The sequence below is a fragment of the Ailuropoda melanoleuca genome, chromosome 12, assembly GCF_002007445.2.
Source record: "Ailuropoda melanoleuca isolate Jingjing chromosome 12, ASM200744v2, whole genome shotgun sequence".
Taxonomy (NCBI): domain Eukaryota; kingdom Metazoa; phylum Chordata; class Mammalia; order Carnivora; family Ursidae; genus Ailuropoda; species Ailuropoda melanoleuca.
Window position 1 is genome coordinate 55,542,364 of NC_048229.1, and position 16,161 is coordinate 55,558,524.

The following is a 16,161-nucleotide window of genomic DNA, read 5'->3' on the forward strand; positions in this document are numbered from 1 at the left end:
TCAGCCATGGCCCGCATCATCGACCTGGGGCCCTGGGACGACGGCTCCACGCACGTGTACGCGTCCCCGGCCATCCTGCTGCCAGTGGAGCGGCCGCGCAACCATCTGGCCGGCGTCAAGCAGCAGCTCTACCACCCGGCCCTGCCCAGCCTGCGCCGCATGGACATGGACTCGGTCAGGGCCTGCCTTTCCGACGAGCACTGCCGGTCCACCACCTACTGCCGCAAAGGTCCGGCCACCTGGCTGCCAGGGCCACCGAGCCCCTGTGGGCCTTGCGGGGGAGGGGCAGGTGGTTTCCAGGAGAGCCCTGGGGGAGAGAAAAGCGGGGGGTGGGGGGGGGACACCTGCCCGGGTCTCAGCCTCTGCTTCCTTATCAGGAAAATGAGATAACAGGGCCTGCCTCATATTATGGTGAGATTAAAACGAGCTGAGAGAATAGGGGAAGGGAGGGAAAAATAAAACAAGACAAAATCAGAGTGGAAGACAAACCATAAGAGACTCTTAATCACAGGAAACACACTGAGGGTTGCTGGAGGGGGTGGGTTGGGGGGATGGGGTAACTGGGTGACAGGCATGAAGGAGGGCACGTGATGTGATGAGCACTGGGTGTTACATACAACCCACGAACCACTGAACTCTATCTCTGAAACTAATACATTCATATGTTAATTAATTGAATGTAAATAAATAAATAACAAGCTAAGAGAAGCACTTAAAGTCATGTCTAGCACAGAATATGCGCTCAACAATAATGGAATGGTGGTTACTAATGGAGAGAGAAGTGTGCAGAAGTCCATCATCACGGTAGTAGGAGTGACCATAAAGCGATAGTGACAGTCTCTGCCCGATCTGCTCTCCACATGGAAAAGGAAGAGAAGACGCTTCTCACACTTCCCATGAATGAGAGGTAGACAGGAGAGTCTTTGGGGTGAAAAGGGCACATGCACCCAAGGAATAGCCCTTCATCAATTGAAAAGCTTGGGTGTGGAGGTGGGGGTGCCTGTGAATGAGTCAATGAGTAAGTGAATGAATGAATGAATACACATTCATTTCAGCACAGGTATTCAGCATTTGCTTTGTGCCTGATGCTGCCCCAGAGGCAGGGAAACAGAGGGAACAGCATGTGCAGGGGCCTGGAGGGGAAAAATTGCCCCAGGTATTGGGGGAACTTGAGGAGTTTGGTTGGGCTGAAGGAAAAGGTTGGGGCAGCAGCAGGAGCTGGGGCTGGGGGCAAGGGCACTGTTGCTAAGCTCAGGGAGATTTGGAGGCAAAGGGGACCCTCTGAAGACTTGAAGTAGAAAAAAGGTCTGAGCATTCTGGGGGTGGGGAGAGGGTGAGGAGGGGGTGGGGGATGGCCCAAGGGACCAGAGATGGATGGTGGCTGGGGGGTATGACGCTGGGAGAGACCGCCCTGTAGGGCCTAGATGGGAAATGCTGGAGGTGGGTGGGGAAGCAGTGAGGAGGGAGGGATGAAAGGTGAAGTGGAGCCCCCATACCTGTCCCGCTAAGGGGGAGCAGTCACAGGGCTCTGGCTAACTGCTGCGTGGGGAGGCTCAGCATGTTTCTTCCAATTTCCTGGTTTCTCTTATCTAGATTTTTTAGGGAAAGCTCTTGATTTAGATATATATTTTATTGCAAGTATATGCTTTTAATAAAAGTAATGGAGTCATGGGTTTGAAATTCAAATGCCGTAACAATGTACATCTTAACATCTCCCTCCCCCCACCTCTGCTGACTTACAGGTAACTGCCCAGTTTCCAACCTATCCTTCCATTGTTTACTAATGTGAATACAAACATATATTCTTTTGCTCCCCAGGTTTTTGTTATGAAGATATTCAAACAGAGAAATGTGAAAGGGTAATACTATGGACGCCCAGTGCCTTCCACCTGCTTCAGTTAATCTATTACCATTTTTTATTATTCTCTCTCTAACACACACACACACACACACACACACACTCACACTCTCTCACACACACTTCAGCAAGCAGTTCCCAGTGACAACAACTTCCTATGTGACACAATACCATTATCACACCTAGGAAAGTTAACAATCATTCCATAACATCCACTCTTCGGTCCATATTGAAATGTCCCAAATGGCCCCTAAAGATGTCTCTCAGCTTCAAAATCCTGGAACCAGGCTGCAATCTAGGATTGTGCATTGCAACTGGTTGCTACGTATCTTGTTTCAGTCTGAAATAGTCCACCCACTTTCCATTTTCCCCTAATACTGGCTTTTTAGAGGTCAAAATAGTTACATTGTAGATAGTCCCACATGGTGTATCTGAGTATTTCCTTACAATGTCATTTACTTTGATTGTCTTCCATAAACTAGAAACTAGATGCATAGGCTTGGTTAGCCCGGTAAAACGTTGCTGGCCAGAATCTTGCACAGGGGATGGACGCCAGGTTTGCCCTAATGCTTCAGCGGGAGACACGTAATGTTATTATCCTGCTATTCGTGAAGTGAAGTTTGATGACTTGGTTATGGTAGTGACCTGAATGCATATTCTTCTCTGCCTCCAATGGCCTCAGTTTTAGGCATTTAAGCAAAAGGCAGCAAACAGCATATACCCTTGTGCGCCTTGAGGTTGCATACAGAGAACTCCCTCTATTTATTTTAAGTGGCTGCCTAGTGAGGACGTATCATGGCGTATTTAACAAGTCCTTGAATGACACACCCTTGAGCTGTTCCGTCATTCTCTGCTACGAACAATGCTGAAATGGGTAGATTTTTTAGCCACATAATTTCCCAGATGTACACCTGTAATGTGGGATAAATTCCCCAAAGTAGGACTGGAGGGTCTGAAGGTATGTGTATTTATACTTCTGTAGATAATGCCAATTGCTTTCCATCGTCTGGAATCAGTTTATACCCCCTCCGGCAATGTTAGGGCAGTGGCACTGTTTCCAATAACTGCACTGACTTTGGGATTGTTTCCAATCTGATAGGCAAATATTGGCATCTTCACGTAGTTTGAATATGCATTCATCTTATTGTGAATGAGGCTGAGTGTCTTTTTCCCGTTTTAGAGACCATCTGCATTCCCTGTGTTTGTGTGTGAACTACCTATGCAAATGGCTCGCTCCATCTTCTTTTCTTGTCTTGATTTCTAGGAACTCCTTAGGGAAATTTCACCTCATCTGTAAAATAAGTAGAAATATTTTTTCCCATTTGCCCTTTGACTCCTGTCAGTTTTGCCAAGTAGAAGTTTGTTTTCATATAGTCAAAGTCATTAATCTTCCCTTTATGGCTATCAGATTGTGAATGAGTTGGTATGGCCTTCCCCACCCCGAGGTTATAAGGGAATTATAATGCTTTCCTCTAGTACTTTTAGGGTTTCGGGTTTTTTTACATTGAAATCTTCTATTTACTTGGAGTTTATCCTGTTGAAAAAGTAAAAATCTCTTTTATCTTGAGTTTAGTTTCTTTTTTTTAAGTTGTCAAATATTTCCAGGAACTTTTGAAGCAATGTGAGCCAAAGTTCTCCTGAGTGGGCCCATGATGGCGGGTGGAGGAGACACCTCTTCTCCCTCTCTCTCTCTTCTTCAGGCGACTTTGACAACGCCTACTTCACACTTTTGGGTGTCCCCAACAAACCCCTGCAGTGTTTGGTGAGTGTCCCCTGCTCGGGCCATGGGTTTGCTCAGGGGAAAGGGTGTGAAGGTCCTGCCTGAGGGGCGCCTGGGTGGCTCAGTCGTTAAGCATCTGCCTTCGGCTCAGGGCGTGATCCCAGGGTCCTGGGATCGAGCCCCGGCATTGGGCTCCATGCTCCGCTGGGAGCTTGCTTCTTCCTCTCCCACTCCCCCTGCTTGTGTTCCCTCTCTCGCTGGCTGTCTCTCTGTCAAATAAGTAAAATAAAATCTTAAAAAAAAAAAAAAAAGATCCTGCCTGAGCCCAGCCCAAGTACCTCGGGTTCTTCAGCTGCCTGCTTGGGCCCCTGCACCCTTCCCATCTCCTTTAGGAGGCTTCAGGCTCTCCACCAGGCTCCTGGGTCCGAGGGGCCAAGCTGTCAGCCCCAGGCTATGGGATGGGGTGGTCTGGGTCGGCCTCCAGGCCTCTGCACTTACCACCGTGGCCCTGACTCCCATCACCCTGGCAGGACGTCTCGGCAACCGGCCAGAGACTCCGCAACAGGTGCCGCGAGGGGAAGCTGGTACCCATCGTGCCGGGCATCAACCGGGTCGACTGGCCCTGCTTCACACGAGCCATTGAGGACTGGTCCCGCTTCGTGTCCTCGGCCGGCGAGTTCAAGCTGCCCTGCCCAAGCAAGAGGGGTCTGTCTACTGGCCCGGGGACGCCCTAGGGTGGGAGAGACCCGGGGCGCCAGCTGTGGACGGGAGGGAAGGGGTCGGGCGGCCGGCGGCAAGGATGGCGGGGAAGCTGAGGAGCAGCTGGGGCACTTAGAGCGGGCAGAACCGAGATGGGTCGAGGGGCAAAGAGGTGGGGGTCGTAGTGGGGAGGGGACAGGGGCCAGGTCCCAACCCAAGGGAGCCACTGGGGCAGCGGCTGAGCGCGGGGCGCGTTCTGGGACTGGTGGAGCATGGTCTAGAAGCGGGGCTTGTTCAGGCAGGGCGGTAGAGGCGGGACTGGCTCCCGGACCAGCAGTGGGCGTTGGTCGATCCGGGGGGCGGGGCTCAGGTGAGAGCAGGGGCGGGGCTTGTTAGGGGCGGGGCTTGTTTGGGGTGGGCTGGGAGCTGGAGCAGGGCGGTCTCTCCGCAGTCGAGAGTTTCAGTGGCTACGCGGTGCGGTACTTGAAGCCGGAGGTGACCCAGAACTGGCGGGTAAGGAGGGCTGCGCGCTGACCTGTCCCTGGGGACCAGGAGGTCGGGGAGGAGAGGCTAACACGAGGGACGGGGTGGGGGAGAGGACACCTAGAGCAGGGTTTTCCCGTCCCCAGGGCCAAGATCGCTGGCAGAGAGCAATGTGGGGGGCGGGGGAGGGGGGTCAGTGTCCCCCCCTTGGCTCACGGACCCCCCATTCCTCTGGCCCTCTCCAGTACTGTCTCAACCAGAACCCCAGTCTGGACTGCTACGGACAAAAGCCCCTGCCTTTCGACTCCTTGTAAGTAATGCCACAGGCCCGGGGAACCCGTACCTGGACGGGGGAGGATGGGGTCTTGGCCGCTTTCCTCAGATCACACTTAGTGACTCTTGAAAGTGTAAGACCTGGGAAAACTGCTGGGTTCCAATACACCGCAAGAAAACTGCAGTTTCAAAGTGAATAGATATTTGATCAAACGGAGCATCCCGTTGTCCAGTCCCTGGCAACCCCACCTTTCCGAGTGGAGGCATTAGGTGGGACCAGGGTGGAATGTAATCCGTCTGGTGGGCTGGCTCCTCCCGACATGGGAGTGAGGTTCCCGGAGAGGGTCGCCCTTCCCCACCTCGGGCTCACCTTCCTCCCTTTTTCTCAGGAATGCTTTCCGATGCTTCGGCTCTATCTACAGGTAGGGAAATGACCCCGGACTCACTCCACACCTGGCCTCTCCCCCCTCGGGCTGTGCCCAGGCCGCCTCTGGGCTCAGGCGACTCTCAGATCCCTCTCCACCTGGCCTCGCACCAAGGGCCTGGTACCCCCGAGTGACATCCAGGCCGCGCCAGGCAAAGGCGCAGCCTACTGGGAGATGGGGGGAGCAGAGTGCATGTCCCACCCGACGTGGCTCAGACTAGGCCAAAAGGAGGGGGGCTTACCAGGGAGGAGAGCAGGGACTGAAGGAAAGAACCAAGAGTCGGCCTTCCAGGATGTGGGTAGGTGGGAAGGTCTGAGGCGTGTGTTCCCAGCAGGAAGGTGCTAGGTGCAAGGTATTCAAGCATCATTTGGCCATCACCCACCTACCAGGCCCCCTTTCCTCCACCGCAGCTGTACCACACTCCTGGGTGTCCCCCAAAGCACCAGCACAACGAAGCACACCGCACCCTTGCTGGTGCTGTTTCAGGGCCTAGGTGATCCTTCCTCCTCTGCCTGGAAAATTCCTCCTCACCCTTGACAGCTCAGCCTAGGTGTCCCATCCTCCTTGAAGTCTTCCCTGACCCTCTGCCTCTCCCCTCCAGCTCAAACCCCCTCGGGTTGGTCACCACAGGGGCACCCCTATCTGATAGCACGTAGACTCTTGCGTTATAATTATCGATGGAAAGTTTGCCTTCCTCACCCACCCTGGGCACACACACAGGAACGCTTTCTGATATTTTACTACCATATAATGCCTGCCAGGGTAAGCGCACTAAAGGTCTGAAAAGTGAGTAAAGCAGGGCAGGACTGGGGGATCAATGAGAAACAAAGATGAGGCAAACTGGAAGAGGGGGGCTTGAAAGTCAAGCAGAGTCTCAGAAAATATATAAATTAAAGGAAATAAGGAGCCATCAAGGGCTCTTGAGCCATAGATAGACAGGATGGAAGCTGTGTTTTCAGAGCCTCGAGGACAGGAAGGTGGGTTTGAGGGGCAGGCCTACAGAAGGACAGCTTGATTTTCCCCAGGACACCCTGGAGGCCCCTGCCTCACCCCTGTTTCTCTCCATAGTCGTGTCAACTACCTGACCCCCTGGCATTAATCTGTGAAAAGGAAGCTGACCCCGGGGCTGCTGGACTATGCCCTCCTCAGGTTCTCCAGCAGGACAGCCGGTGTATGGTGGGACCACCCATCTCCCTAAGAGTTCAGCCTGACTGGAAATAAACCTAATAATAATAAACCAGGCCCGTGTGTGTGTGTGTGTGTGTGTGTGTGTGTGTGTGTGTGTGTTGCAGGGAATGGGAGAGGGGTCAGTGCCTCAGGATGATGCTGTCTCACCTTTACCTGTCGCCTGCCAACTCCTGGAGGACTGGTGGGGGGAGGAGAAAGAGGCCTCTTGACAACCGGTAGAGAGTCGGGGTCTTAGCCCTAAGGCTCAGCTGGGGGTGAGGTGTAAAGGCAGCTTGGGAATTGGGTTTTCCCTGTGCCCCTGTCCCCTGCTTGCAGCCCCACAGGCAAGCCCCCTCCACCTCAGACTCTGAACTTGGGCCCTAAAGAGAAAAGAAGAGGTCTGAAAGGGATTTTAGATACTTTTCTCAGAAGCTTTCCCCATACCTGTATCCTCTTGGGGCTTCCCTGGGCCTGTCAGGCTCTGGTGGGCTAGAGGCAGCCTCTGGGCATGGAGCAAGGGTTGCCTACTCTATCCACGTAGCTTCAGGACCAGCCCTCACATCTGTCCACCAAACTACAGAAAGGAAAGCATGACGTCCTGGGATAGCCACAGGCTCTCCTGGGCCAGGTATAACCCCACTCAAAGGGCTAGGGAAGAGTATCTCTGGTACAGTTAGGGAGAGCCAGGATCATAGCTCCCAGACCTTCCAGATAACCCACCCTCATCCCACTTGTAGGCAGTCTGCAAGGACAGATCCCAATCAGGGTAAATAGCCACCAAGCTCTAAGACTATTTGAACAAGACCCCCGCTGCTAGGATCTGGGGCCTCAGGGATCCTTGAACCTTCTGAAATCACAAGCAAAACTGTATGTCCCCCCATATATACATTTTCCCATGGAGAATCTCCTTGTTTTCATCTGATTCTCGGGAGAGTCAGTGCCCACAAAGGTTAGGAAACCCTGACTTACACCCTCCCCAACCCCTTCCACTAATATTTACTGAGCACCTACTGCATGCAAGCCAGGTCTCAGGTGGAAAGAATTTAAAGAACAATACCAGCCTCTTATTTCTGGACCCTATGTTACACTATTCAAAACACATCGTTAAGTGACTCATTATCTCCTGCATGCCTCATAGCCCATAGACACTCTGAAAAGTGACGGGAACAGATGCTATGCTCTATCATAGATGGAAAAACAGGCCCAGATCAGGAAGTCGTTCACCTCAGCCAAATCCAGAACTCAGAACTCAAAACAAGTCCCAGCACTTGACACAGTGTTCACATAGAGTTTGCGCTCAATGTCGTAGAACAAATTTTTTTCCCAGAATGGGAGGTCTTTTGTTCAATCTTGGGTAAAAAACAAGATGAGTTGTGTTGTCATCTGATAATGCAGACAGAGCCTGCCTTACAGACTCTAGGCTGATTTTAATTTCTTTTAGGGGTAGAAGTGAGTTATTACCCTTATACCGAGGTGAGGGACCATGGTGTCTGTGTCTCTCTCCTCGAGGGTGGGGTTCTGCTGACAACAGAGCAGGAACATGGGGAGAAGCAGATGGGGAGTGGTAAGCAGATCACAGAGCCCCTTCCTCCTTGGGGGCCTACTGAGAAGGTAGCCCGCTTCCTGCCATTTCATGCAGGAAAAAACCCTTTCCTCCAAGCCCAGTGGACAGTCCACCTGGCTTGAACCTCGGGAAGCCACTGGCAGAACCTCTTGGGGTGTCAGAGACACATCCTGAGAACCTGAATGCCTCCTCCAAAATGACAGCTCGGAGAAGAGAGAGATTTGCCCAAGGCTCCCTTCACAGCAGGGATGCTGGACTCCTGGCCTGTGTGGGACTGGGGACAGCCAGAGAGCATGCCTCAGTGTGCCAGGGGGAGTCAGGTACCTGGGGCTTTTTCCTGGCCCTGCTTCCTTGATGCCGAATGACTGGGCAAGGCCCTCTGGGAGTTTGGCCCAGCAGACATCTGAGGCCTTGCCTGGCCCCATGCTGGGTGCAGGAAGGACACACACCAGATGCCATCCCTGCCTGGGAGATGCTTCCAATCCAGGAGGAGGAAGGCGGACCCAGCTGATTCAAACCTGAAAGCAGAAGGTGAGAATGTGGGCACACCTGGACCATGTTCCTCAAGCCCAAGACACTGTGGATGGTAAGCCAAACTAGCAATATTAGACTCTTGCTCACCAATTACACACTGAATCCTGGTTCCATAGACCTAAAAATGTGTGCCCAAGAATAAAGGAAATGCGGGGTAGATGAGCATTAACAAGTCTGATTCAGTATATACTTTTTTTAATTAACTAATTAATTTTTAATTAATCTCTATGCCCAACATGGGGCTCAAACTCAGGACCCCAAGATCAAGAGTCGCATGCTCTTCTGACTGAGCCAGCCAGGCGCCCCAACACTTTCTATTTTTTAAGTGCAAGATAACGTATTAAACACTTTGCAGACACCATGAGGTGGGTGATTTTAGACCCATTTTATGGATGATGAAATGGACTAAGGGAGGTTAAGTACCTGGCCCAAGGTCACACTGCTGGTGATTGGCAGAGCTGGGAATTGAAACCAGCCTACCTGACCCTTGAGCTTGCAGGCACCACATTCCACTGCCTTCCTGCTATGAAAGAGATAGAGGCAAGAGTGGGGAGGAAACCAGAGGGGGCTTCCTGGGGGTGAGGACATCTGATAATCCCACCCAGAGGCCAAGAGATGGGAAGAAGCCCCACTCCAACCTAGCCTGGGCCACTGTCTCCTGGCCTCAAAGTCCCCTCAGCCTCAGGGGGCTCTTTACTCATCATAAACAGATCACATTAGAAATCCTCCCTGTGGCCACTACCTTGGGGATAGTCCAGTCTCATGGCCTCATCTGTAGGTCTTCCTGGTCAGTCCCCCAATCCACTTCCCTGGCCCTGGGCCTCAGTGAATTACCCCACACAAAGCTCCCTGCCAGCCTCCTTGCTGTTCTGAACACCCAGGCTCTTGTCTGCCTCCTCACCTTTGTTCAAAGCCTTCCTCCCACCTGAAAAGCTTTCCACATCTTTTCCAACCCAGATTCCACCATGTCTCCCAGGCAGGCCTCTCTCAAGTGTTCCCTTCTCCCCATATCTCTTCCCCGATACTACAGAACAACTCCTAGCCTCTGGCCCACAGTCGGCTCTAAGGAAATACCGCACTTGGAGGCTCCTTTTATCTCTCTGAGTGAACGGGGGCTCAGAAATGGGGCCTGGGGCTACCCAGAGCCCACACACAGATCTGGACTAAATGAAACAACTACTACAAAGTAATAGGTGTGTTTGTGACAAAGTAACACACCAAACACATCCTCACCCAGGGCCTGGGGCCGGCAGTGGGAGTGGATCAGGGGTGAGGAGAGGGTCAGGGAGGACTCACACACCATCTTTTGTGCTAAAAATCAGAAGCTTTGACATTTCTGACCCTACCTTTTGACACACGAAAACCTCAAACCTCTCTCTGAAGTGTTAGCTGCATACCCCGCAGCACCAGCCTGTGGATGAACAAAGGCAGGAATGCAGACCCAGGTTGGGGAGGCACGCAGAGGGAAGAGGGAGACCCCGCAGGCGCCCCCTGTTCCCACCCCTCCTGCTGACCTCCTTTTCAGGGCCCTGAGGAGTATGGGCATTCCGGCCCTGGAAGCTTTGTAGATTTGTGACAATCAATAGCGGCCAAGGCTTTTCCTGGAGGCATGACCTTCAAGGAACAAAGAACCCCCCTTCCCACCCGTGTGAGGATGGGATGTGGAGCTAGGGAGGCCCCCCGCCAGCCAACGTCCAAGGCCGGAGCAGCCCTGGGCCTGTGTGAGGCCTGCTCTGGAGGAGGGAACGAGGCCGGGAGGTGGGAGGTCAGGATGGAGGACTGGAGACAGACAGAAGACTTCCACAAAGGCGTCTGAGGAGGTCTAGGCTCTCCATGAAGCTGCCTCTGCACAGATGGGGAGACAGAGCCCCGTGGCTTTAATCCCTTGAGGAGTCGAGGGCCCACCGGACGGCTGGCCGCCCCCTCTGCAAGCTAACGAAGAGCTTTCCTACTCCCCTGGCCAGACTGGGTACCAGCATGGGGCCCAGCCATTGTCACCAGCTTCCTGGCCCGCGAAGAATGGGTTGGAACCAGAGCCCCAGGATTCAGTGGCCAGAGCTGGAAGCCTATGAGGTCCAGAGCCCAGGGCTGTTGCAGCCCCTCTGTTCCCCACCAGGCCAGCCCCCACGATTCCAGGCCTCCTTCATCACCAAATGTGTGGCTTTGGGCAGCCCCAGGACTTCTCAAGGGTCAGCCTGAAGGGAATACTCAGGTCTGCCTTGCCTGTCTCCTGGAGATGGTAGGAGGGGACAGGGCTTATGAATGGGGTGTCGGGCCGGGGCGGGGGAGAGCCCCAACATTCAGAAGGGTTAGGCCAGCCCCCTCTGGCCTCTGACCTCCAACCGTTCTGCTCTCCCAAGTGCCCACGACATGCCCTACCCTCCACACCTCCACACACATTTCACTGTGCCCTCACCCTACCGAATTACGAACTCTGAAGTGGGAGGTTTCTGCCCGCCTCGCCCTCTCACTCCCCCCAGCTCTGGTTGTCATTCCAGTGTCACCGCTCACCCCAAGGTACCACATTCTCCCTATGCTGTCTGTGGTTGGGGCAAAGTGCATGATGCCCCAGAGACTAAAGGAGGTAGAACTAAGGAGGTAGTTGACAAGGAGCCCCTTGTCACAATGTCCGAAGTCCCCTCGTGAAAATGCTCTGCTCTACAAGAGGGAGACTCACGCCAGCCATAGGATGCAGGAGGTTGTGGGGGCTCCTGGGCAGGTGGACAGGCGGCGTGGTCAGCTGCAGCGGACAACTGCTCAAGCCAGTCTGCGCCGTTTCTGTCGCTTACAGCTAAAGCCAGACTGAGACAGGGAGACTGCAGGCTGGAGGCCAGAAGAGGCAGGGAGAGGAAAAGGAGACACAGCTTGATCCTGTCACCCTCCCAGAATCAGAGTGTCAGGTCTCTAGCGACACTTAGAGATCAGGGTCAAGACCTCTGCTTCACATGGGGAACTGAGGCCCCACAAGGGGCAGATAACAAGTGCCTGGGGTCACTTTTTATCAACAGACTAGGACTTGAACCTGAACATCCAGGCTCCCAGATTCCATTCACTGCCCTGGTTTGGGCGCGGGCTGGAGCCTGGAGGCTGAGCGCCAGGTGGGAGCTTTGTGAGAGGAGCAGAGGATGGAGACAGAGCAAGGGCTCCTTGTGAGCTCAGTCTCGCCTGCCGGGGCTCCTCCTGCCCCAGGCACACGACGACCATCGTCTTTTCAGGAAAGACAACCTGAAACTATAAAGCACCAAACACAGGCTAGTGCCTTCCAGGAGTCTCTGCAAGGTGGCTGGATTTTGCCTAAGGTCACTCAGCTAGCAAGGAAGACAGGACTGAAGCCTGGCACGGACACGAGGGGCCCTGGGTGTCCTCTGGCTGACAAGTGGACGCCTCCTCAAGGGAGGTCCTCCCGTGGGCACACACAGTAAGGAGAGTGTGTTGTCTGGGTCACCTCTGGGGTCCTACTTAGCCTTTCCACTAGGCATCTGCACCCAGTTTTGAGCCCGCTGTGGCATGGGCAGCTCCTTGTCCACTTGACTTTCTACGCTCACCACCCCCACCTCCGGGGCAAGGTGTTGACCACCCTGCTGACCGCCCTCCCCAGACCTGGGGAGGCTGTTTCTCCCTCTCTCCCCACCTCCACCCCTGCCTTTGAGAAATGGAAAGAGCCTGAGTCACAGCTGGCCACAGCAGGCCACGGGGGCCTGGGGCAGGGAACAGAAGAAAGGTGGGTTGGAAGGCCGAGAAGGGAAGCAGCTGGTTGGACATGCAGCTGGCTGGCCATGGGACGGGGTGAGGACAAGTGAGGTGAGAGCAGGCAACCCTCTGGGGTAGGGCACCTGGCTGGGGCCACTGCTGCTGCAGGCAAGCCCTGGTTTCCCACGGGGGCTAGAGCAAGCACTCATGCTTACCAGGCCAGGCTCCTGCTTCTCAGCATCCACACGCGGCCTGTCCCTCCAGCCCAGCTCCCTCCACCAGGGCTGCAGCTAGACCTCCAGCAGGTCAGGAGGCCGAGGGCCTCTTCCCTAGGGCCCCAAGGCCTGTCAGCACCTTCACAGCTCCCCTGCCCACAGGGCCTCCATATATGACGCCATGAATCCTCGCAGCAACTAAGCAAGGTGACGGAGGCGACTGAGCCCCAAAGAGGTTGAGTGACTTGCCCAAAGTCACACAACCAGAACATTCAAAACGCAGGATTCAAACCCAGCCTCATGTCCTGATCCCAAGCCTGCCAACCTGAGCCTGCACCCCTCTGTTTCTCTCTCTCCACACCCCATCATCCCCTGGGGAAGAACGACCAGAACAAGCAGTGCTTTGGTCTGTGATGGTCAATGTCTTTACTTCTAAAGCATACATTGGACTCACTATATATTAACATCAAAAGGGGCTATCTAAAATGGAGTCGTTCTTTTTAAAAATCCAAATTTTCACATTTTTTATATAAGATCCAAAATGACATGAAATTAAACTATACAATGTTATGAACAGTATAACAACTGCTTTTAGAAAGCAAAGGAAAGGGAAAAATTAGCAGTTGGCCTGTTGTCGGCCTGGGTTCCATGTCTTTTGAGGCATTGTGACTGAGAGCCAGCACCGAGGGGAAGGACCGGCCCCTCTCTGCAGGCACAGGAAGGGAGCCCAGTCCGAGAGAGGAGGCGGATGTGGGCTGTACAGCCTTCTCAAGGTGCGAGGGAGACAAGGCGGGCCTCCCTGCTCCTCTGGGCCCTTGGTGCGAGCACTGGTTAAACTCTTTCAAGACCTATGCCCAGGGAGGGCTGGAAGAGGGCGGGGCAGGGGCACAGCTGGGTTCAGAAGTATCATTTTGATAATTAAGCTCCTTTGGGCTTCCCAAGGAGGGCCCCTGCTGACCAGCGATCTCAGTCAACTCCAGGCACCTAGTGTCTCCCTTAACAACCCTCTTCCCTGGCCTGCTCCCTATTGCCCTGGACACCCTTGACTCCATGAGCCTAGTGGGCAGGCAGAGACCTACAGGGACCCCAGGAGGACCCCAGAGAGAATCTCTGGCCTTGGAAGTCACTGGATAATGTCCAGGGCATCTGGACTGCCACAAGACTCCCAGGATCCAGGCCAGGAGCCAGACTGATGGGGAGGGCTCTCAGGGGCTGGGAAAGCACTGGTGGAGACAGAGTCCTTTCACCTCCCCCCCCCGGGTGCCCAGGCCTGGTCCTGGCCCAGAAGTAGCTGGGGCAACCTGTTTGGGGCCATGCCCTTGACACTTTGGTTCACACATTCAAGGGGGAGGACACTTGTTTGCATCCACTGGTAAGATCGTGGACTTGGCCCTGCTGCCTCCCAGGCACCAAGGTGGTCTAACAATCCCTTCTTTCACATCAGTAGTTCTGTCTGGCCGAGAACACACTCTCCAGAGCTTGGAACCATGCTGCAAAGGTTGGAGGGGTGCTTTCCGAACAGAAGGATTAGCCCTCAGTACAAAAGCTGCCTTTCCTCCCTTCCCTGTGGACAACACTGTCCCTGGCTGAGTGTGTCACAGGAGAACTTCTCTGCTTCCTCCCTTCTGGCTGGGCTGATTCTCTCCGGGCAGACCCCACTCACAGATGTGCAGCCCTCCCGTATGTCTCCCTGTCGGAACCCGGGAGGCCACATCGCCCCCAGCTGGAGCAGACGGAGAGACCTGTGGCTCACTGTCTGCCCTCCTGGTCCCCAGGACTACATCACCAAGCTGGCCAACTCCCTCAAACGGCGACTTGAAGGAGGATGCCCTACATCCAGACCACCTATGGGATTCAGCCTTCTCCCAGGCCCGACCATGGCCATCCTCTTTCCTAACCTATCTGGTTTCTAGTTAGGCTGAAAAGTTTGGGAAGGTGGAGGCTGGCACCAATCCCTCCATGGGGTGGAGAGAGGCCACTTGACTTCCAGCCTGGTTCCAGGCTCCCAGAGACAAGGGAGGCTGATGGCTCTCAAGAAAAGGAATCCTGTAATGGGAAAGAGGTTTGTGGGATCAGGGCCAGCCACAGCAGTCTGGGTCCTCCCCGCCCCCCCCAACCTCCAGGCCGGTACCAGGAGAGCCAGGCACCCCCACCCCACGCCTGCCCAGCGCCCTCTGTCCTCACGCCCCTGGGGCCTCAGACCACCCTGCGGGGTTGGCAGGGGAGGGCTCAGTGGGCAGAGCGCCGGCGGGGACCAGTGGGGGCCCACGCGCACTCCGAGGCGCGCACTCAGGGCCGCACTCAAGGCAGGCAGGCGGCCACCTGGTAGGCGCCCTCGGCGGCCGCGGCGGCTGCGCTGTGCTGGGCGCTGTGCTCCTGCAGCAGGGCCACGTCCAGGAAGCGCTCGCCGCACCACACGCACTTGAACTGCTGCTCGCGGGCGTGCACTCCCTGGTGCTTGTTGAGATGCTCGCGCTGCTTGAAGGCCTTGTCACAGTTGGGGCACTTGTAGGGCTTCTCGCCCGTGTGCACCCGTCGGTGCCGCTGCAGGTCTGACGCGTACTTGAAGCGCTTCTCGCAGTCCGGGCACTTGAGCGGCTTCTCGCGGGCCGGGTCGCAGCGGTGCTGCACGAACTCCGAGGACGAGAAGAAGCGGCGCTCACACAGGGTGCAGCGCAGGGGCTTCTCGGCCGCGGAGCAGTGCGCCAGCTGGTGCTTCTGCAGGGCCGACGCCCGCTTGTAGGCCTTGTTGCACACGGGGCACTTGAAGGGCCGCTCGGCCGTGCCCGGCAGGCACTTGTGCCGCAGCAGCTCGGCCGACTGGTCGAAGCCCTTCTGGCACACGGGGCACTTGAAGAGAGTCTCGAGGGTGTGCACGTGCTGGTGGTAGAGCAGGTGGCTGGGCTGCCCGAAGCCCTTCTCGCACAGGCCGCACTTGAAGGGCTCCTCGGTCTTGTGCGTGCGCCGGTGCCGCATGAGCGCGTACTGCTGCTTGAAGCCCATGGGGCACAGGTCGCACTTGAAGGGCCGCTCGGCGCTGTGCGTGCGCTCGTGCTGCCGCAGGTCCGACGGCCGCTTGAAGGCCTTCTGGCACTCGCCGCAGCGGAACGGCCGCTCCCCGCTCGGCGTGCACGGGTGCTGCAGCAGCTCTGAGGACTCCTTGAAGTGCAGCTCGCACACGTTGCAGCGGAACAGGTGGTGCTCGCCCGAGTGCGCGTACATGTGGCGCACCAGGTGCGAGCGGTGCTTGAAGGTCTTCTCGCACACCGCGCACTTGTACGGCCGCTCGGAGCTGTGCGTGCGCTTGTGGTGCACCAGGTGCGACGACTGGCTGAAGCTCTTGTCACACAGCGTGCACTTGTACGGCTTCTCCCCGGTGTGGATGCGCTCGTGCCGCGACAGCTCCGACAGGTGCTTGAAGGGCTTCTGGCAGATGGGGCAGCTGTACGGCTTGTCGGCCTGCTCCGCAGGGGCCACGGCCGGCGGCGGCGGGGCCGGGGGCAGGGAGGTGGCGGCGGCGGCCGCCGGTTCGG

At 55.5% G+C, this 16,161-nt stretch overlaps 2 protein-coding genes across 3 annotated transcripts; one reads left to right on the forward strand and one right to left on the reverse strand.

Moving 5' to 3' along the window:
* On the forward strand, nt 1–6,646 carry TEPP (testis, prostate and placenta expressed). 2 transcript variants are annotated; one of them, XM_034638969.1, is made up of 7 exons: nt 1–229; nt 3,559–3,620; nt 4,109–4,283; nt 4,729–4,790; nt 4,907–5,070; nt 5,423–5,455; nt 6,527–6,646. In XM_034638969.1, exons 1-7 carry the CDS (start codon nt 7–9, stop codon nt 6,555–6,557), a joined length of 750 nt encoding a protein of 249 aa, XP_034494860.1. In that variant the 5' UTR covers nt 1–6; the 3' UTR covers nt 6,558–6,646. The 2 variants fall into 2 exon arrangements, with proteins under 2 accessions (XP_034494860.1, XP_034494861.1); XM_034638970.1 differs by having other exon boundaries at nt 5,006–5,070.
* Nucleotides 6,647–8,995: 2,349 nt separating this feature from the next.
* On the reverse strand, nt 8,996–16,156 carry ZNF319 (zinc finger protein 319; the record flags this gene model as incomplete). Its single annotated transcript, XM_034639028.1, has 1 exon — nt 8,996–16,156. A coding segment is annotated over one exon (1,227 nt), but the record flags the coding sequence as incomplete, so codon positions are not given.
* Between the last annotated feature and the right edge of the window lie 5 nt (nt 16,157–16,161).